A 20,474-nucleotide genomic window follows, 5' to 3' on the forward strand; every position below is an offset into this window, starting at 1 on the left:
GCAGGAGGGGGAGGGCGCGGGGGCCGGGCCCGCAAACAACCAACATGGCGGCTCCTCAGCGCTGCCCGCAACCAACATGGCGGGGCGGCCTCCGCGCTGCCCTCGAGTCACGTGGCAGCTCTCAAGTCCGCCCGGAGCGGGTCCTCGGCACCGCCGGGCCCCCTCCGACCCTTCCCTCGTGCAAGCGGGAAAGCCCTCGTCCCTCGCCTGCCCACAGTCAATATGGCCGCCGCCCGCTCGCGAATATGGCGGTGCCTTCTCCCCGCGGCCGCCCGAGCGCGCATGCGCGCCGTTGTCCGCGCTCGGCCCGCGGCGTCACTTCCGCTTCCGGTCGGAGGCCGCGGGCCAGGGCGATGGGCGCGCGGCGCGGGGGCAGGCGCGGGCGCGGGCCGGGGCCGCTGCGGGAGCGGCCGCGCTCACTGTCGCGGGGCGGGGCCCGGGCCGCGCGGGCGGGATGTCGCTGTCGCTGAAGATGCTGCCGTGCAAGAAGCGACGGGCCGGCCCCGCGGAGCCGCCGCCCGCCGCGGAGCCCCGCTGCCCGCCGGCGGACGAGCCGCCGGGCCGCGCCAGGCCGGGCCGCGGCGGGGATGCCCAGGACAGGCTGGATGCGCCGCCGGGCGGCGCCGCTGCCGCGAGCGCCGAGCACGGGCCCTCGCCGGCAGCAAAGGAGCCGTGCGCCGTGTGGAGCCGCCGGGACGGGCGGGAGCCCGCAGAGACTCTGCTGAGGAGCGGGAGGAGACTCCCTGGGGGCCCCGCTCGGGGGGACGGCGCCGAGTGTGTCGGGGACGTGCGCACCCAAGACCTCACGGAAGGAGGTGAGTTGTCTCCGGGCGGCGGCGGCGGCTGCTTCCGTGGCTGCAGGAAATCCTGCCGGCCCCCCGGGAACCCGCGTCCTCGTCCCGTGTTTAGTTCTGCTGCGCTCTTGTAGGTGTCACTGAGCTCCCAGCGACACCGGCGCTTCGGGCGGGATCCCGAATCTAAGGACCCGGCGGGGAGCCGCGGATTGGGAGCGTTCAGCGCCCGCTTTGTTGGTGGGCGTTTGTGTGTCCGGAAGGAGCTGAGGCAGAGCCTGCCTCTCGGAGACGCCTCCGTGGTGCCCAGAAGAAAGGGCGAGAAGCCAAAAAGAGTTTAACTATTGCTTTCTTCTCCCCTCGCTTTTTAATAACACGGGAAGGGCAGTGCATCTCAAACCAGACCCGAAGTACGTTTTGACGGAAGCTTGTTGCCACAAGTCCCTGCTGAGTGGGAGAGATTACTAAGAGGCCAAAAGGGTCACGTGTTTGTGCGTGTAAACGAGCGCATACACAGTTATCGATGGAATGATTTATTTTAGGAAGGGTATCTGTTACTTTGGGGCATTAGCCAACCATTTAATCAAAAGTTAGTAGTTTAACAAAAATATATTCCATAACACTGTTTTCTGCATATGCTTTATGCATCATTTGAATACTGGCTGCCATAGAGAGAGTTTCTTGATCTAGGCAGGCTGCTACTTTCTTTCTGTCGATAAAGATCAGATAAGGGATTGCTCGGTAGTTGTGAAGGGTGCTAAGCGCAGTTGGCCGGGGAGAACCTGAGTGATTTCTCTGTCCTCCGCCAGAAACAGGTGCTTCTTCTTAACTTCGGGTCGTTAAAGGTCGATTTGGGTCGTGAGACATCAAACCTTTTGTTATTTATGCATTTTTACCTTTTCTAATGGAACTAATGTTCTTATTTTCCCTATAGCTAATCTTTTACAATATTGAGTGGTTTGCTTCAATATACCTTGCATCAGTGAGTTTCGTGATTAGTAATGGCTTTTGTAACAAAGTCCACCATGTAAATTAATATTTTGGCAGCTGTTTGTGGATGCAGGGTTCTGTTTTAAATGCTGCCACGGTAATCTTTTACATTTAATGTTTAAAATTCAGTATTTTGCTAGAGGTATGCAAACATTGGCCAAAGTGTAAACATCTTTCTTTTAAACGGTTCATATTATTGGAGGCTTGTTTATGAATTGTCAGCCTATGATGAAAAATTAATTCCTTCTGGAAAGTGCCTGTAATAAGAAGCCACCTTGTTCTTTTTCAAGAGCCTCCCTTGGCTGTAATGCATTGTACCTTTCCCCTAATTTATTATAAGAATTGGCTTTTTAATCTGAACTGATAAGAGAGACTTCAAAACGTCACACTGTGGTTCCTTTACGAATATGAGTCTTGTGTAACTCTGGGGTTTGTGGCTCACAGGCTTGTGTAAAAGAGAAGTAAAGAGAAAAGATAACTAGAAAGGAGTGCCTTAAACAAAATTACATTAATACATACTATTTGCAGGGAAATCTCCTAAATTGCATACAGAGGAGCAAGTTATTTTGCAGAGGGACCCTCACCCAGGTGACAACCATTCTTCAAAGCAAGCATCCCAAGCCAGAAGTCCACTGTTGGCAGTTAAAGCTCCTGTCATGGTCAAGCCACTGAAGAACTCCAGAGCTGGTGAGCGGCACCAGCAGACAGAGGAGGAAGTTGAGGATGTTGGGCTGTTTATTCCATTGGGTAAGCATCATGCCAGGAATAGGCTGGTGACTTTGTGATGTAGGAGAACTACAATGTCAGAAAGGAATCAAATAAACTGGACCAGGGTCTCCATATTGAGGTGTAATCATTTTGAGTGAAGCATTCGGTTTTTGTACTGTAATACAGTGGCTGCCCAAATCCAGTGGAAAGTCACTTGATAACCTGTTTCAAAAGTAACCAGAACTGATCTCTTAACTTTTCTAGATCATTTAACTAATGTTTGGGTCCTAAGAGAACAGTATGGAACAATTTTATTCCTTTTCCCTGAGTCAGCAGCACAAGGAAGTTCGAAGTATATTGAATCTGATTAGCAGGGATCCTGGTTTTCTCTGGTTTAAAAAAATCACATTCTCTGACAAAGCTTGCCAATTCTCTGATAAAACCCCCAAAATCTGTTATTAAAATTAAAAGCCCCCTGTACCCCCGCCCCAGATCTGCTGATGCCCCTCACTGCCCCCTAAACCTGCCCTCCAGCCTTGCCGGTGTCTCTCACTCACCCCCAAACACCCCCCCACCCCAGCTCTGCTGGAGCGGGGGTAGGACCGGCTCCTGGCCGCCTGCCCCCTCCCCCCCCGCCAGTGCCCCTAGCCATGACCTGCAACCCCCCAGCCCTGCCACAGGGGCCCCCAGCCCCCACCAAGCTCCACTTACCGCATAGGCTCCAGGAGCAAAGAGTGTGACTGACTGAGAGCCTAAGGCCCCGCCCTTCTCCCTCCGGGCAGGGCTGGGGGTTTCCCGTCCTGTTTGCAAACAGCTCTTGCAGTCTGGAGCTCATCCAGGCTGCAGAGCTCTTTGCGAAAGCAGGGAATCAGTGAGTTCCACTGCTAAAAGGAGAAATCTCTGTTTTTGCTGATAAAAAGGGGAAATCTGTGGTTTTCTCCATTTTTTCCGTGAGAAACGGAAAACCCGGATCCCTGCTGATAAGCTTTTAATTCATTGCTGTGGAATCTCAATCTTGTTGATTTTTAGCTCGATGACAGGGTTACATCATGTGAAGTCCTTCTGGAGGAGACATAGTACGACTCTTTGAAGCCAGTAGAGCAGAGGTGCCAGGCACCCAGCTTGCTTGATGTATTTATTTGTCTTGTGTCATTCATGTTGTTCAAAATCTGAGTCTCTCATTTAAAAAATTGTCATGTTCCTGGCCCTAAAGGTCTCTTACATGTGAACAGTTTTTTTCAGAAGGTTACCACTTTAGGACTGTTATCCTGAGTCAGATGTGGCATGAGAGTTTTTTATGTAGCTCTAAATTTATATTCCAGCCTACAGACAGGTTCACAGATTCATAGAAGTTTAGAGTTGGAAGGGACCTCATGAGATCATTGGGTCCAACCCCCCTGGTCTGGGCAGGAAAGACTGCTGGGGTCAGATAACCCCAGCAAAGTGTGCGTCCAGTCTCCTTTTGAAGATCTCCAGGGTAGCTGCCTGCACCACCCCCGCTGGGAGTCTAGACTATAATTTGTAGCTTTCTCAAGGAGTGAGTTTGGCACTCCCTTAGAAAGTCACAGCATATATAGGAGCAGGGCAGAATACGGAGATGGTTTCAGTGACTCTCAGTTCCTGATCAGCATGTGGAAAACTGCTGAGACCTATTGGTATCTACTGAATTCTAGCTTCGGTATAGAGATCCACTGCCTGAATGTGAGATTGATATTAATTGAGTTACCTATTTTGTAACTGAATCTTTCATTACTAATTTTCAGAGGAGCAAGGTGGAGAGGAAGGTGAAAGGAGGAAAAGGAAGAGGAAAGCAATCAAGCGAAAACGGGAAGGGAAATGCCAAGGAGAGGAGGGGTCGTTGGGCTGTGACATCAGGCTAGATGACGCCCTTGATCGCACCTTGGAAGATGGAGCAAAACAGCACAATCTGACAGTTGTCAATGTGCGGAATATCCTGCACGTGAGTGGGATGAGGGATGGGGGAGTAGTGGGAAAGGAAATGCAACCAGAGCATCTTGAGAAAGTACTGGCTAGTCTGAGATTATCCCTAAGCATACCATTGGATTTCATAAACAGTGAAAACAGTGATCTGTTCAATCTTGTAGGATATGCTATGAAGAGAAGGAATGGGTGAACTCTGTGCTATACACAGTTTACCTAGATCTGGCTTTGTTGCATTGCTTTTCTAATAGATGTTCATCCTTGAGTTCCCATAGCAGGCTCTTTTGCAGCTGACTTTCTGGTGTGGTAGTGCTAATATGGTGCAATGCAGCTAGGACCAAGACATGCTGTTGGACAAGAGGATATACATTGCGAAGGCAAAATGTCATGTTTTCTAAGTGGATTGGGTTTCTTGTTAGTCATTCAAGATGTCTGGTAGAGCTGTTTGTGGAAATGTAGTGCTTATCATGATTGGAAGTTTAATTGTAGTAGGGAGAAGGGCCATATCTCTCTAGTTACCTAGAGCAGCTTGTGAATCGGTTCATTCTGTTGGGAAGTATTTGTGCTCGGTTCTGCTTGGTGCCTTAACTGGAGAACATTAATACAGTAGATTGTACTGTTTACTTTTCTGCATTTTTGCAACACAGTAATAATATTCTTGGGTGCTTGCCCTGCGTAGTGATCCGAGGCCACCACTGCTTCTCTTTCAGGCAAATTAACCAGTTGTCACTATGTAGATGTCATAAAGTAGTGAATTTGCCTTTATGTACTACCCGGTACTCATGTAAGAGTGCTCATGTCATAGTTACGTTTTTCCCCCAGCACCCCATTCTGTCCATCTACTTATAAAACCTGAATTTAGAGTCTGTTGTCTTTGAGCTCTTCTTAACTTCTCATTTTTACTGCATATGAACTTTTTGTTTTTCCGTTTCGAAGTATTTCTGTCGTACTACGCAGCCTGCTCTGAAATGATGTTACGTATTTGCCTAGGAGAAGGCATGCAGTGAATTAAGATATACCGTATGCAGAGTTCCAAGCCTATCAATGTATGTGCTTTGTGAGGGTTAAAATATAAACTCTGTTGCAGTGGTGCTCAACGTTTCCTGCTGTGCAGACTAGATGAATGACATGGGGCTGGATCCTATGCATAGGGTCAGTCTGTGGGTTTGATCTAGTGTTCTGGTGCATGGGGTCATGTCATGTAGACTGCAGGGCTTCCCACAGGTTCACAGATTTACTGGCAGGGAATCAGTGGCAGTGTTGATTGCTGCAGCTCTGAGAGCAATTAACACTGATACCAAATTTTCAGACTCATGGGGAGCTTCACAGCCCAGGTGACATGGCTCTACAGACTGGATCTGGCTCACCGACCCAAGGTTGATCACCACTGCTCTAGTGGTGCCTCACAGCAACTTTTCCTCCCATTCTCAAGATCAGTGAATGTTAGTGTTACATCGACTCAGTTTTATGTCGTGTGAGGGGAAAAGAGCTGATTAAAACAAGTTGTGAATAGATTGGTCTGTATTCTTATTTTGGTCGCAAAGACCTTCATGGGTTTAATTTACATTGTTTGTTTATATAATGTAGGATCTGTTCTTTATCGCAAGGAAATACTTAATACTTTTTAGTCCTCTCTGGATTTGTTTTTAGACCAGGCTAAGATTGCATTGTCAAAGGATAGTATCTCCCCCACTTTTCTGACAAAGGTATTTCAGGCTGGAGTCTTCACAACAAGAATATAAAGGAGATGATTAAAGCCAATATTTGTTTCTGCAGGAAGTGATCACAAACGAGCATGTTGTTGCCATGATGAAAGCAGCCATCAGTGAGACAGAAGAAATACCCATGTTTGTAAGTAAGCGTTTTTATTCAATCCTTACCTGTCCATATGCATTATGCCTTTAGATAGTAATGAAGCTTTATTAATAATCTGATATTACAGAGAGAGAATGGAGAAAAGGTTGGATTAGAGTTAGAGGTACACTGATGTATTGGTCCGATATTGGATTGGCACCAATATAGGGAAAATCGAGAGCATCGGCAATCGGCTTTTTTTGCCTGATGTGACCGATAATGTGGCCAGTAAATGCCCTGTACGTGCACACAGCCGCAGCATGCATGCGGCCAGGAGCACAGCCCGGTGGCTTGGAGAGCAACATTGGCTGGTAAGTCTGTTGTGAGGGAAAGGGCATGGGGTGGGGGCAGATAGAGGTCTCTGCAGTGAGGGAGGGGGTGGGGCTGGGGCAGGCACTGCTGAGATGGGGTGGGACGTCAGCTGGAACCGGGAGCAGCTCATCCGGGGGGTGGCTCCCATCCCTGCACGCAACCTGGGAGGGCATGGGGGGCGGTGTTCCCCCAGATCTGTGCAGGGCAAGGGCGGGCTGCTGCTGGCACCGAGCTCTTCCTGGCAGGGGGCTGGGCCAGGCTGCACTCAGTGAAGAAAAGGGGGCGGGGATGTTATGGAGAATTTTGGGGTGCCTGCAGCCCCGCCCCCCAGAAACCCCTGTGCTGCCGCGGTGCACGCTGAGCCGCCGCCGCCGCACCCCCATCCGCAGCCCCAGCCCACCCCGCCCTGCATGCAGCTCCAGGGGGGCACATGCCCTCCTGGGTACAGGAGCTGCCACCCTCTCCCTGCACCCCCCAGACAAGCCACTCACAGCTCTGTCCTGTGCCCCACCCCAGTTGTGGAGTGCCTGCCCTAGCCCCACTCCCTCCCTCACTGCAGGGGCTTTGATCTACCTCCCCACACACCCCTTCCCTTCCCCCACGACAGACTTACCAGCCCAACACTGGTCTCCAAGCTGCCCGGCTGCATATTGGAATTGGATCGATATTGGCCAATATGGCTCCTTAAAAATCGGCCATCAGTATCAGCCCAGAAAATCTCTGTTGGTGCACCCCTAATTAGAATTTGCACTTTGGTAAGTGTAGTGGCAGCTGGATAAGACAAGTAACTGAGTGGAAAATGGTTAATCAGTATCATCAAGTATTAAGCTTAGAACTCAGATATTCTGGCCGCATGTCAGACAAGTGGTGTGCTTAACACTGAAGTGCAGAAAACGTGTGGTAAAGATATTGGTTAAAAATGCTACAGGTACAGAAAATAGCATACTGTCTTTTTTAACTCTTAGGAGCCAAAGATGACTCGTTCCAAGTTAAAGGAAGTAGTAGAGAAAGGAGTGGTGAGTATGTATTTATGCCTTTTTCCGTTAGCCAGGGAAAGGATATAAACTCCTTTTATCGCTGCTATTGGGAGTAAGAAGTAGAAAGAATGCTTCTTGTTAACTATTCCCAAGTCAAAAAGATTGAAGTGTGCGCATCTGTAGCTATACCTGTATTTGTGTTAAGCTTAAATAAAGAAAATGGCATTTCCTTGTGTTAAAAGATCAGTGTAGGAGAGTCATGTGGATAAAGCTTAGACAGTGAAATAAGAGTATCCCATGTAGGAGGCTTATTTTGTGTAGTTAGAAAGCATGTATTTTCGTTGTGTGTAATTTTGGGAATAGACTCCCAAGCCCTGTTCTTCTATGCTCCTATATCAGAGTTTTTGGAAAATCTGATCTTGTACAGATTACTAACACCAGTTTTGTTTTACTTAGGTAATTCCTACATGGAATATTTCACCAATTAAGAAGCCTAATGAGATCAAGGTTAGCAACTGAAAGGTGAATCTGTGCTGTTTCCTCTGTCTGCAGAGTTTGTTACAAGCAGATTTGCATTCTTATACGAAGCCTCCCAGGAAAATACATACCTGTTTCATCGTGGGTTCTTGTCCTTGACCCTTATGTTTCTCTTCTGCTGTCCCCTCTCTCATTGTAATTATTTATAGCTTGTTTTCCTGTTTTGTTTTGTTTTGTTTTATTTTATTTTACTATGTGTATTGTGGTCCTGATTAAAAGGCCAAGTCAGGAGCAGGACTCATTGTCCTGGGCACTCCCTATACCATAGATCTTGTAGTATAAGACATAAAGCAGCAGTTGGGTTTAATATTGGCCCATTGAGGAGCGGGGGGGAAAGAACTCAAAAACTTTTAAATTGAAACAAGCTGTACCCATCCTTTGATTTCTGAATCCACCTACTCCACTAGCTGCCTTTGTTCAAATTGACTACTCTATGCACCTCTCATCATTCTCCTTTTCTGCCGTATATATCCTCAGTTGTCATGAACATTTTAACTTTCATTTCACTTTCCTATAACCCTTTAGTACAGACTTGTAAAGCTTGTGTCCTTTCTTTGGCTTGTTGCAGCCCCCTCAGTTTGTGGACATTCCTCTTGAAGAAGATGATTCATCTGATGAGGAATACCAGCCGGAGGAGGAAGATGAGGATGAGACTGCTGAAGAGGTAACAGTGGCAGAACATATTCCTACCTTAATTTCTTTTTATGTGAGGCAGTGGGGTGCTTTAAAATGTTCTCTCTATTTTGGTAAGAATTTGATCTCAAAGGTGTGAAATAAGACTTTTGCTAGCTGTAGAATTGTTCAATCTTTCCTTAATATTATACAAGTTTTCTGCTTTCATTTTATGATGTATAAAATCACTGGAACCTGTTTTTGAAAAAGAAGTCATTGTATTTTGCAATTTTACTTAATTGTGTTCTTCTTCTTTTATGTTACAGAGTTTGTTGGAAAGTGATGTGGAGAGCACTGCCTCTTCTCCTCGGGGAGCAAAGCGACCTAGGACTAGACGCTCGTCTGATATGATGGAGATGGAGGAGGAGGGAGGGACGCTCTCTGAGGTACATGTTACATCACAGCTCTAGCACTTTCTCAGAAAGCTTCAATAATTCATTCTAAGTTACCAGTTAGACATCATTGTTCAGTCTTCTGCTGTGTTAGACAATAAGCAGCTGCACTCCAACCATGTGTTTAGACTGAACTATTATACATTTTTCCTTTCCTGCTAGATCTAAATAGTTGTATGCCCTCATTGTCCTTGTATAAATCCAATAGTTTATATCCATCAGTGATACCTTCTTAGTTGCATCTCAGAAGCACCCAATCCAGCTAGGACCTAGTTTAAGGAAAATAAAAAAGCAGACCTTATCAAACACGGTTGTCCATCTTCTGAGTGGCCAGGAGCCACAGGCTGCATCGTGCCATGCTGTTGGTGCTCCATCACTGCCCTGTACCAGAATCTGTGGGATCTCTTGTCTCTGTGGGCTGTGCCACCCCTCCCCTCTCCCACCCACCCCCGCAAGGGGCAGGCAGAAGAAGCTGGAGGAGGGAGAGGGAGCCCGGAGACTCTGGCAGTAAGAGCACTGGGGGAAGTTTAACACCTTGGAGAGCTGCATGTGGGCCACCAGTTTGATAGCCTTGATATAAATAAAATCTTTTAAGATGAAGGCCTCTCTTAATTAGGTGGAGAAGGTTACTACACCCCTTGTTAGGCACATTAGTGCTGAAGTGGTTCCTATGGGGCCTCCACCCCCTCCTAAACCGAAACAGAATAAAGACAGCACCTTTATGGAGAAGCTACATGCTGTGGATGAGGAACTGGCTTCTAGTCCCATGTGCATGGATTCTTACCAGGTAATATGTTTGAGAATGGTGCATGCAAATTAATATTATTGATGGGAGATTAATGGTCTGGTCCTCCTGTCTGAAACTTGTCTGCAAAATCCCTCTAACATATTATCCCCCTCTTATTTTGTCTGTTTCTTACTTTTAAGTGAATCAGATCTAATACCTTCAGTTCATTTAGTTGAGGGAAATAACCATGAAATATTTTTTTCCTGTGTCACAACTGTGTTGGTCCTGGTGAAGCATTTATTATAACTTTTACTGTCATTGGGACATGTGGTTTAACTGGAGAACAGAAGCCTACCATATTGGTGATTAGTTCATCCATAATTAATATAACTTTGTTTTTTAAAGAGGTTCTGTCAGCTTAATAACTTTTGCAAGCAAGTACATTACTAACACCTGAAGAGTATTTAAAAGTGAGACAGTTAAACCTCCCACTTAAACGTGGGAGCAGGTGGGGGCTATTTAGTATTTGTTTAGAAATAAGACATATTACATCAGTTTCACTTTAGGTTATTCAGTTTCACATTCATGGTATTAGTGCTGCAGTGTTCAGGTTTTAATTGGAACTACAGAATGTTTTAAAAATGGGTCATTGAAACTTTGTTTAAATTGTGGGGAAGTTTCTGTTTCACTTAATTATTATAAAATGTGTGTTATATAAAGCTGAAAGTATAAATTGTTCCATTTGGAATGACCCAGCCATGTAACAAAGTCAGACTATAAAATTAGGAGCAGATGTTCTAAATGGCGTTCTGAACATCAGGGACTAGTATGTTGGGATTAACTTTGCACTTTCAGTGAGCCTACTGAGCTGCAGTGAAATAGAAACCAGAAGGAGGAGGTTCTGTTCAACGGCTCAGAAGGAATGCTTGCGATAACAGGATAAAATAACCAAGGAATAAAATATTGAAGGGAAAGCTTTCTAAGCGATACACAAAGACTTGAGTGCTGTGTACTTCAAAATATTTTTTAATTGATATTACAATGTAGTAATTATAGAGTAATGAAATCTTACAGCTGAAGGGAGTAACAATAGTACACACCTTTTGGCAATAAGAGTCATATTTTCAGAGTGTCCAGTTTGTTGCTCCTTTTGTGGCTGAATTGAAATACTTGGTACCAGGGAGATTAGAAGAGTAATGGAGAGGCTTTGATTCTGTTTTGCTTTCTGTCCATGTTTCAGTCTCTGGAAGACAGCCTTATTGCCTTCCGCACCCGATCGAAGAGACCCCTGAAGGATGTGCCTCTTGGTCAGTTGGAGGCTGAGCTCCGTGCTCCAGATATAACACCAGACATGTATGACCCAAATACTGCAGATGATGAAGAATGGAAAAGATGGCTTGGGGGACTCATGAATGATGATGCAGAGAATGAAGGTACTGGTTATTCAGTGAATAGCCTTTTCAATTCTGAGCTATTTAGGGGTTGTGTGTGGGAAGCCTGATGCTTTCTCATCTTGTTTTATACCAGCCAGTCTCATATGGAACTGTTGACGTGGTTGGTGCTGTAGGACCTTCTGACCTTCCCTGTATTCATATTGCTCAAGTTAAATTGCTCTCTTAAAAGCTAGTTAAATGCTGCCCTTGAGAGACAGTGGGATTGAAATGTATCTCAGCCAAACTATAGATACATCAGTGTCCAGTGTAACCAGATCTGCTGGTTTGTGTGCATGCATATGTGGTTTCCCCAACACGCTACTTTGTATCATGGTTTGAATGATAAAGTGATATGGTCATTAATAATGGATAAGAAAAGTTGTGACTGCCTGAATCTACCCATCTTGGAGGCCTTTTGTCAGGTATTCTGTGGGAACACTTCTTTTACTTAAAACCAAGCTTCCCTGACAATTGAACAAATTGCAGATATCTTAAAACACTAATGGATAGTCTTGTCTCTGTGAGGCAGGATAGTCATTAAGTGCACTGCTTTTTCCCAGGTCGCTATTAGCACTTACTGTCTATATCTGAAAAAATAGCTCAAAATATTTATTTTGCTAGATGAGGCAGATGATGACGATGACCCTGAATACAACTTCTTGGAAGATCTGGATGAACCAGACACGGAAGATTTCAGAAATGATCGTGCTGTGAGAATCACCAGTAAGTCCTTTGCAGTTTCTTCAAGACTGAATCTTTAGGCACCTTAATACCTTAGAAAATATGGCTGACAATCTTAACAGGTTTAGAATTAGCAGAGTTCATCTTCTGTTACCTGTTCATAGAAGGAAGAAGAGAGCTTATTTGGTTTCTTAAACTGAGTTTCTCAACTTTGAGTGAACCACCGCAAATGGTGCAAACTTTTTCGACCCTTTTAGCTAACCTGAAACCAAATGCAATTAAGGGTAAAGTCCTTTTCCGCCCTACACCCCCGCCAAAAAAAGAAAGAAACTGAAAGTTTTTGCGTTTGAAAAAATGTAAATATAACACTTACTCAATTATAAAGTCTAAAAATAAGATACCTAATGTAGTATATGATGTTGTGTCAAAACCCGAGTTTGACCACAAGGTAGATATCTTCCCCTGGTTCTGTATATGATTGTGATTTTTTTCTTTAACTTACTTCAGTTTGAGAAGTATCTGGTAATATCATAGAAGCATAGAGAAGTAGGGCTGAAAGGGACCATCACCGGTCATCTTGTCCTTACCCCTGCCAGTGGTAGGATCATCCCTGTCCAAACAATCTTGTACAAATCCAATATCTGACTCATCAGTAAAACCACAATCAACCCTGGTGCAACTACAAGGCATAAGACCCTAACCTGCTACAGATAGAGCAGGGGAACAATGGTGGCCAATGTGCAGCTGCTATGAAGGTTATTAAAATATATGCCTGAGAGATCCAAGGAAGACATACACATCTCCTGTTAGACCCCACAGTCCTGTGCCATCTGACCATGAGGTAAAATTCCTTCCTGACCCCAAATATGGTGATTGGCCTGACCCTAAATGGAGGGGCAAGACCCTCTAGCCAAGAACCTCTGAGTTTAAGTCCCAGCAGGAACATTGGCACACTAGTCACAATCCCCAGCCTTGACTGCAAGCAACATCCATTGCTTCTGAGGAAGGGAATAAAAACCCTGACACATCTAGCAACAGAAGGGGGAAAAATTCTGTCCCAGCAGCATGTGGCAACCAGCAAAGCCCAGAAGCATTGTAGAGCATAGTCTACAGAGCATGTAGAGCATCCATTGTAGAGCATAGTCATATCTTCTCCTAGATCATCCTTGACCAATACCTGTCCAACCTCTTCTTGAATACCTCAAGTGATAATAAGTATTTTAAATTGGCTATATTTATCTTAGCCCTTTAAATAAGTTGCTACCATTTCAGGTCATGTAAGAGAGAATGTGTGGACCGTTCTCCATCTTCTTGTCTTGGAGAGCTTGCAAGGATCTGTTACATTCTTGGATCACTAAATCTGTTGCTGGAAAAGGAAGCTTCATAACCCTATCCTATTTTCTTACAGAGAAAGAAGTGAATGAACTAATGGAGGAACTATTTGAGACAGTAAGTGAAAATTCAGAGCTAAAGCTGTAGAAGTATATCTATTCTGAAGCTGACAGTCTTTTGAAGGTGTCACTTGGAGCCATACAATGGGGATCTGTACTAGATATATCGATGTACACTCAATATAAGGGATTCTGTTATGTGTGTAACTGTGAGCCTAGAGAGAAGGTTGAGAGAGTGTTCAAATGAAGGCAAGTATGTCTGCTGAGAGCACCAGTATAGGCCCACTGTGGCAAATTCGTGCCAAACCATAAGTCTTTTGTTTACCAAAGGTACTTTCCTGAAGCCTGAGCTATGTCTTGTATTCCTGACAACTGCTGAGCAACTTCTTATTTCTTGTCAGTTCCAGGATGAGATGGGTTTTTCCAACATGGAAGATGAAAGCCCAGAAGATGAAGACAGCATTGCAGAGTCGCGACCAAACTTTAATACACCACAGGCACTCAAGTAGGTTTCATTCAAAAAAAAAAAGCAAAAAGCCATAGACAGTAGAATCCATGTAGAGCATAAAGGTATTCTGAGCCATTTTGTATGCATTATGGCACAAATGATAATATTGCATAGCATTGTGACCCTTTGCCTGAGATAGAGGCAGATTTCTTTCCTTTATTGTGAGGTAATTAACTTAGTGCAATTAACTTAATGCATCTGGATTTTCTGTTAATAAGAGTACTGTCTCTGAGCAAGGCTGAACAAGTACTATAGTTCATGCTGTGTTCTCCCAAAGCATATCACTGGAATAGCAGAGTGCAATCAGCAGAGAGGCAGCTGGAAGTGTCGTGTAGCAGCATAGAACTGCAACAGCTGTAGAGAAGATGTCAGCATTTTGATAACTATTGGCATAGAATATACTTGAACCAGTGAGCTGGTGTTGAAAGGCTTTGGCTGTCATCCTCATGCACCTATGCTTAATAACTTTTTTTTTTTTTCAGCTATAGTTATCTACTATTGAAACGCTAGTAGTTAACTAGTAGGCTGACTGTGACCTGCTGTGTGGTGAAGCCTCCTTGTATGTGGGGCAGCCCAGCTCAAGACTAAGCTGTTTCTGTTTGGGAAGGGAGCTAAAGTAACTGCTGGGCTTCTGCACCTCTCTGGATAAGCAGTGCTGGAGGGGAGTGTAGAAATCTTTTACCAGCTACAGTCAAAATACAAAGAGTGTTTTATCCTTGCACGTTTTTATTTGTATCACTCACCTTTTTGGGCTCTGATTAGTTGCATCCATTTCTCATTTGTAGGTTAAATCCTCCTCCTAACTGCTGCTTCCTCTGAATTCTTGAAGAGGGTGTCTGTGTGAAGGCATTTGTTTGTTCTTTGACCCTTTCTGTTTAGTACCTTGTAATATGAATGCTGCAGAGTAGTGGGGGTCAACTTTCTGGGCTGGCATGCCATAAATTAGCCCCATGCCCTCTCTGGGTATCACTCCAATCTCTGGCTCCTGCCCAATCTGCTGCTCTTTCTTTCTGCTCCTTGCCCTGTTCTCCCTAATCATTCTGCTCTGCCCTGTCTGCCACTGCTTGCTTCCTCTCTGATCCGGTGTGTTCCCCACAGAGGGGCTTTCTGTACCACTTGTGGCCTGTGTGCCACAGATTGGCCACTCCTGTCTTGGAGAGGTTCCTGATTGTGACTATCTCTGGGCTTGATCCAGAGATAGGTTTGGTTAGAGGTGAGAGAGAGTTGACTGGGCTAGCAAGTAAGGTCTGTCCTAAATGGACTGACACCTAGCACTGTTCTTAGAAGGGTAGCAGCAAATGTGCACTGGGATAGCTGGCTGGGACACCTCCTACATTTACAAAGCACACCTGTTGCAACAAAGACCTGTAGGTGATCATATCCGGGCTGATTATGGTAATCATTGCAGTTAAAGTAGTGTGGGCTCTGTTTTTTGGATCGGGCCTGTTCAGCTTTTGATTGATCCCTCTGTTTTAGTTTTGTCTAATCTCATTCTTATGCCATGCTTATGCAGTTGTATCTGGGCACTTAAGCAAGATAATGTCCTTGTAAACTCAGAATGTAACAGAAAATGGTATAAATGATTGAATAGGGAGTGTGTTTCCCTGAATCAGTAATGAACAAATGCCATAGCATAATGTTGGAATGGATGCTGCTAAAAGGTTTGTTTCTCAGATTAAAAAGAGAAATGAAAAAACTGACTGCTCATGCTCCTCAATGATTCCATTACACTTTTCTAAGGATCAGAAGTGGTTTAGTCAAATTTCAACTGTGCAGTCAGTCCTCCTCCTAGTTTCAGCTGAATGCAGGATTTATCTTAACTCTTTGTCTAAACTGTTAATTCAAGCAAAAGTTACTATTGCAGTCTTCAGTAAGAGTGTTTCAGTGGTAGATTAATGGATTTTGTAAGTGCCACATTTCCAAAATATTTTTTGGTTTCTTAAGATGAAGACTCCTAAGAAGTACAAGTGGTAAAATGGTAGCTTGCTTTTACTTATGCTTCACAGAACACCTTAATGTTACTATCTAGAATATCTTAATAGTGATACTTTCTAGCAGAGACACCAGGATGATGTGAGCCACCTCTTTAAGTCATGGACTTGGCATAATTCTGTCTGCTTGATCTGGAACAGGTTTGAAGAGCCTCTGGCCAACTTACTGAATGAACAGCATCGGACAGTGAAAGAACAGCTTGAACAGCTGCGAATGAAGAAATCTTCAACTAAGCAACCACAGGAGGTAGAGAGGCCAAAACCTCAAAATGAAAAGCCACTCCAAACTCTGGTTTTGGATAATGCACAAAGAAAGAGGCTCCAGCAGCAAATGCAGCAGGTAAGAGGCTCTTGGAATTTATCAAACGTAAATATTATGTTCAGGTTTACTTAACTTTGCAGGGCAAATCCTCTGCTTAATATGATGGCGTGCTGCAACATAGTTGATGCTATAGAACCTTTTCCAGTACTTTTGAACATTAGTACATCTAAAAAGCTTCACTTGCCTGACTTGTTCTTGCAGCACGTCCAGCTCCTGACTCAAATTCACCTTCTTACCAGCTTCAATGCCAGTCTGAGTTCAGAAACCAGCACCACTAGGATGTTTCTGGTAAGAACCTATCTCAAATCAAGAATTCAGTTCTAGTGGGCACTGGGGATCTCATGTAAAGATGAGATGAGAAAGTGTTCCTTTAGATGTATATATTTTTTAAATACTAGTATCATGAACCATATTATTACTTTGATGCTTGCTGAAATAGTGTGTACTATGGTGGCAAGAATGTGGTGGTCTGGGTGGGCAGATTGGCAGAATAGACTTAATCAGTCATTCCATGATTGAGAGCTAATAGTTAGGAACAGAAGCAGGACTAATGACCACTGTCACCCTGCAGATTTCTGTGCCTTCCCATCTGGCAGGTTTACTTTTTTGAGTGACAGTTGTAGAGACATGCACTTACATTGAAAGCAAGTCCTTTCATCTTCTCTTTTGTATTTGATCCCTCAGACTGAGCTGAGTAACTTTGCTCACAGCTCCATCCTCCTTCGCCAGCAATTCAATTCCAAATTTCAAACAGTATTCCAACCATGTAACTTGAAGGGAGCACTGCAGCTCATTGATGACTTCCACTCCAAGGTCAAAATTGATTGGAGCCCTCGCAAACCTGGGAAGAAGACCGGTATGTAACTGAAAGGGTAACAGATTTGTAGTGTAGTAACAGCCTGTTTGGTGCTATACTTCTCCCAAAATTGGATTCTGCTTTTTTTTACTATAATAGGAAACTTTCCATTCTTGTATGGCACCCTGTCTGGCATGTCTTTATCTGGTGACCTCAGTATTACTAGCCACCTTGTTTCTTAAACCATGGGAGTATTGAGTAGTGAGCACACTTCGTAGGACTTCTCCCGTTTTTCTTAGCCTGGTAGTCCTGTAATCCCAGGGTATCTTTGCAGATGTCTTTCGAGATGTGAAAAACCCCAGCCTGTGCTGCTTTCACAAACAAGGCGCAAGGACAATGGTGGTTACAATAAGATGCTAGTGAGTAGCAATATTTGAGCTCCTACCATTGTTTGATTGCATCAGTTTATGCTGATATGTTCATTTTTTTCATAGCAAATGAATTTCCCTGTCTGCCAAAACAAGTGGCATGGATTTTGGCAACAAGAAGAGTCTTTATGTATCCAGAGTTGCTACCAATATGTTCTCTGAAGGCAAAAACCCCCCGGGACAAGATTTTCTTCACCAAGGCAGAGGACAAGTAGGTTTTAAGGGGGTAAAATACATATGAATGGAACTGCCTCCCATGGGGAAACAAGTGGGATACTATAGCTATCTTGCGGGATGCCTGGACATCCTAGAGCAGTGGTGTTCAGCCTTTTGACCTTGTGGGCCAGAGGAGTGGTGTAGGGTCAGTCCACAGGCTGCATTGGATCCCAGGTTGCCTCTGCATGCCTCCCAGTCTGGTGCCAGGATCAAGCCTTGTGGCCCTACCGGAGCCTGCATCTCGGGATCAAGCACTTTGTGCCCAGATCAAGCCCCTGGGGCTCTGGGCTGCCCCTCCCTTGCCCCTCATGCCACCCTGTGCACCTGATCTAGCACACAAGACCATTTATGTATGGGGCTTCTCATGGACCCATGGGGAGCCCGGTAGGCCAGATGACATGGTACCAAGGGCCAGATCTAACCCACAGGCTGGGGATCGAGCACCCCTGTTCTAAAGTAACATCTCCTTACAGCCATTTGGAGGGAAGGCCACAGATTTTAACAGTTTCATAGATTTCTAGGGTTGGAAGGGACCTATTAGATCATCAAGTCTGAACCCCTGCTCTGGGCAGGAAAGAGTGCTGGGGTCAAGTAACCCCAGCCATGTGCTTATCTAATCTTTTTTTTTAAACGCCTCTAAGGTAAGGGAAAGCACCACCTCCCTTGGAAGCCCACTGCATATTGTGGCAACCCTCACCGTAAAGAATTTTTTCCTGATGTTCAATCTAAATCTGCTCTTCATCAGTTTATGGCTGTTTGTTTCTAGTAACACCGAGGGGCGCCCTGGTTAACAGAATATCCCGTATTCCCTGCTGAACCCCACTGATGAGCTTGTAGACAGCCACAAGATCACTTCTCAGCCTTTTCCTGTGAAAAGGTCTCTCAATCGATCTTCATAGGATCTTACTTGCAGGCCCTCAGCTATGCGAGTAGCCCTCCTCTGAACTCTTTCCAGGTTATCCATATCCCTCTTGAAGTGCGGCGCCCAAAACTGGACACAGTACTCCAGCCTCACGAATGCTGCATAGAGGGGAAGTATAACCTTGCCAGAGCTGCTTGTGATGCACCTACTAATGCAAGAGCGTGCAGTTAGTTTTACGTATTAAAGATCATCCAGTCCAGCCCCAAAAGGGGGTCATGGCTCCAGTGAGGTTTGAACTCAGACGCCTGATTTACAAGACCAGTGCTTTAACCACTGAGCTATGTAGCCACTTTTCGAAGAGGCCAGTTGAAGAGGGCACTTTGTATTGAGAGACATTTTGAATCCAGTACGCACGCTAGTTTGGGTTTTTCACTGTGTGCCTGACTGAGTTCCATATAGCATCATTTTCAACTTCCTCCCAAATCAGTGATGCTCAACCTTTTGAACCTGCACTTGAGATGAGTGGCCTGGAGGCCATCTGCAGGCCAGATCAGGCCCTGGGGCCTGGCACAGTCCCTTTCTGCCACCCACACACAGGGATTGTCCCCCAAGGGGTCAGCTCCCCCTCCCTCTTGCACGCTGTGTGCCAGGATTGAGTTCTGGGTGTTCAGTGCTATCGCAACCCAGACCTCTACACTGAGATTGGGCCCTGGAGCCTAGTGCTGCACTTGCCTGCCTTGCATACTGAGATCAGGTGCTGGATCCAGCATGTAGGGCCCAGGGCTCCCCATGGGTCCAGAGGTTTGGCAGCAAGAGAGCAGTGCCACCTCTCTTCTGCTGCCGAATTTCCAGACCTATGGGGAGCTCTGCAGGCCAGGGGATGAGCACCTTTGTCCCAGGCCAAACCACATTTAGCAGTTGACTAGGCTGTGTTCGTTCTGTACTCTTCTTCTCAAGGACTTATTGTTGCTACAGATGACCAAAGAAAAGAACTTCAAGGGTGTTAGCAGATTATGAAGACAAATAAAGAATATTTATATCTGCTTCAGGTTGAATACTGGTCTCACAGACCTTTTTTCCCTTGCAGTTTATTGGCTTTAGGACTGAAGCATTTTGATGGGACAGAGTTTCCTAAACCTTTAATCAGCAAATATCTTATGCCGCCAAAGACCGCCCACCAATTGACAGTGAGAATCAAGAATCTCAACATGAACCGAGCCCCTGACAATATCGTCAGAGTGAGTTATGCATTATGCCATTTTCATTTTGTAAGTGGTTGTGTTGGGAGCTGTTCATGCAAAAGAGAAAACATGGACCTTATATACTGCCTATAGTGATATTTCTTAAGCAGTAATGTGAAGTTTCATTTTTGGTGGGGATAAGGACTTATTTGGAGCCCTTTCCCTTATTTTACAGCTGGTCTGTTCACTTCTTGGGGACCCAGCATCTTCTACAGAGAACAGTAATACAACTGTAAATCAGATAAATTTGAAATAATAAGATTCATCTCGGTAGATTTGCCTATGTCTGTTTTCAGGTGCAGATCTTGCTGAAATTTTTTAACATCTGTGTATTTAAAGTAGCTGTAAAGCACTGTAGCTAAAGAAAAGTACAATTTAGGTTACTTGAACTCCTAGCATGTACTTTCTAGATAATTTTTTCTGACACTTGGGCTTGAGAGATCTCCTGTACTACTTTGAATTTACTTGGAGTTTTCCCCTGTCTCCTCAGTATTACAAGAAAACAAAACAGTTGCCCATCTTGTTCAAGTGTTGCGAGGAGGTCCAGCCTCATGAGTGGAAACCCCCTGTAGAGAGGGAAGAACATCGCCTGCCCTTCTGGCTGAAGGTATGTCGCTTGCCATTTAAATTGATCTTTGCTTCCCATCCTGACCTGAGAGCTAATGAGCTGTTTAGGGTACGTGTATTAGCAAAATGAAGGTGGA

At 45.1% G+C, this 20,474-nt stretch overlaps 1 protein-coding gene across 3 annotated transcripts in view; it reads left to right on the forward strand.

Annotated features, from left to right (window-relative positions):
- The first annotated feature begins 381 nt into the window (after positions 1-381).
- The window catches only part of LOC102562264 (GON-4-like protein), a 34,580-nt gene continuing 14,487 nt past the window's right edge, over positions 382-20,474 (forward strand). For 2 of the 3 annotated variants that reach the window (XM_006271607.4, XM_014597810.3), the window contains exons 1-19: positions 388-815; positions 2,310-2,528; positions 4,253-4,449; positions 6,207-6,281; positions 7,562-7,612; positions 8,030-8,080; positions 8,679-8,774; positions 9,049-9,168; positions 9,791-9,961; positions 11,142-11,334; positions 11,956-12,057; positions 13,424-13,464; positions 13,808-13,911; positions 16,047-16,245; positions 16,429-16,515; positions 16,912-17,083; positions 17,518-17,662; positions 19,617-19,767; positions 20,261-20,377. In XM_006271607.4, the coding sequence (XP_006271669.2) occupies positions 455-815; positions 2,310-2,528; positions 4,253-4,449; positions 6,207-6,281; positions 7,562-7,612; positions 8,030-8,080; positions 8,679-8,774; positions 9,049-9,168; positions 9,791-9,961; positions 11,142-11,334; positions 11,956-12,057; positions 13,424-13,464; positions 13,808-13,911; positions 16,047-16,245; positions 16,429-16,515; positions 16,912-17,083; positions 17,518-17,662; positions 19,617-19,767; positions 20,261-20,377 (2,652 nt within the window). In that variant the 5' untranslated portion in view covers positions 388-454. Of the gene's footprint in view, positions 816-2,309; positions 2,529-4,252; positions 4,450-6,206; positions 6,282-7,561; positions 7,613-8,029; positions 8,081-8,678; positions 8,775-9,048; positions 9,169-9,790; positions 9,962-11,141; positions 11,335-11,955; positions 12,058-13,423; positions 13,465-13,807; positions 13,912-16,046; positions 16,246-16,428; positions 16,516-16,911; positions 17,084-17,517; positions 17,663-19,616; positions 19,768-20,260; positions 20,378-20,474 lie in introns of all 3 variants that reach the window. The other variant, XM_019493192.2, reaches the window with a different exon arrangement.

Source organism: Alligator mississippiensis, chromosome 15 (genome assembly GCF_030867095.1).
Source record: "Alligator mississippiensis isolate rAllMis1 chromosome 15, rAllMis1, whole genome shotgun sequence".
Lineage (NCBI taxonomy): Eukaryota > Metazoa > Chordata > Crocodylia > Alligatoridae > Alligator > Alligator mississippiensis.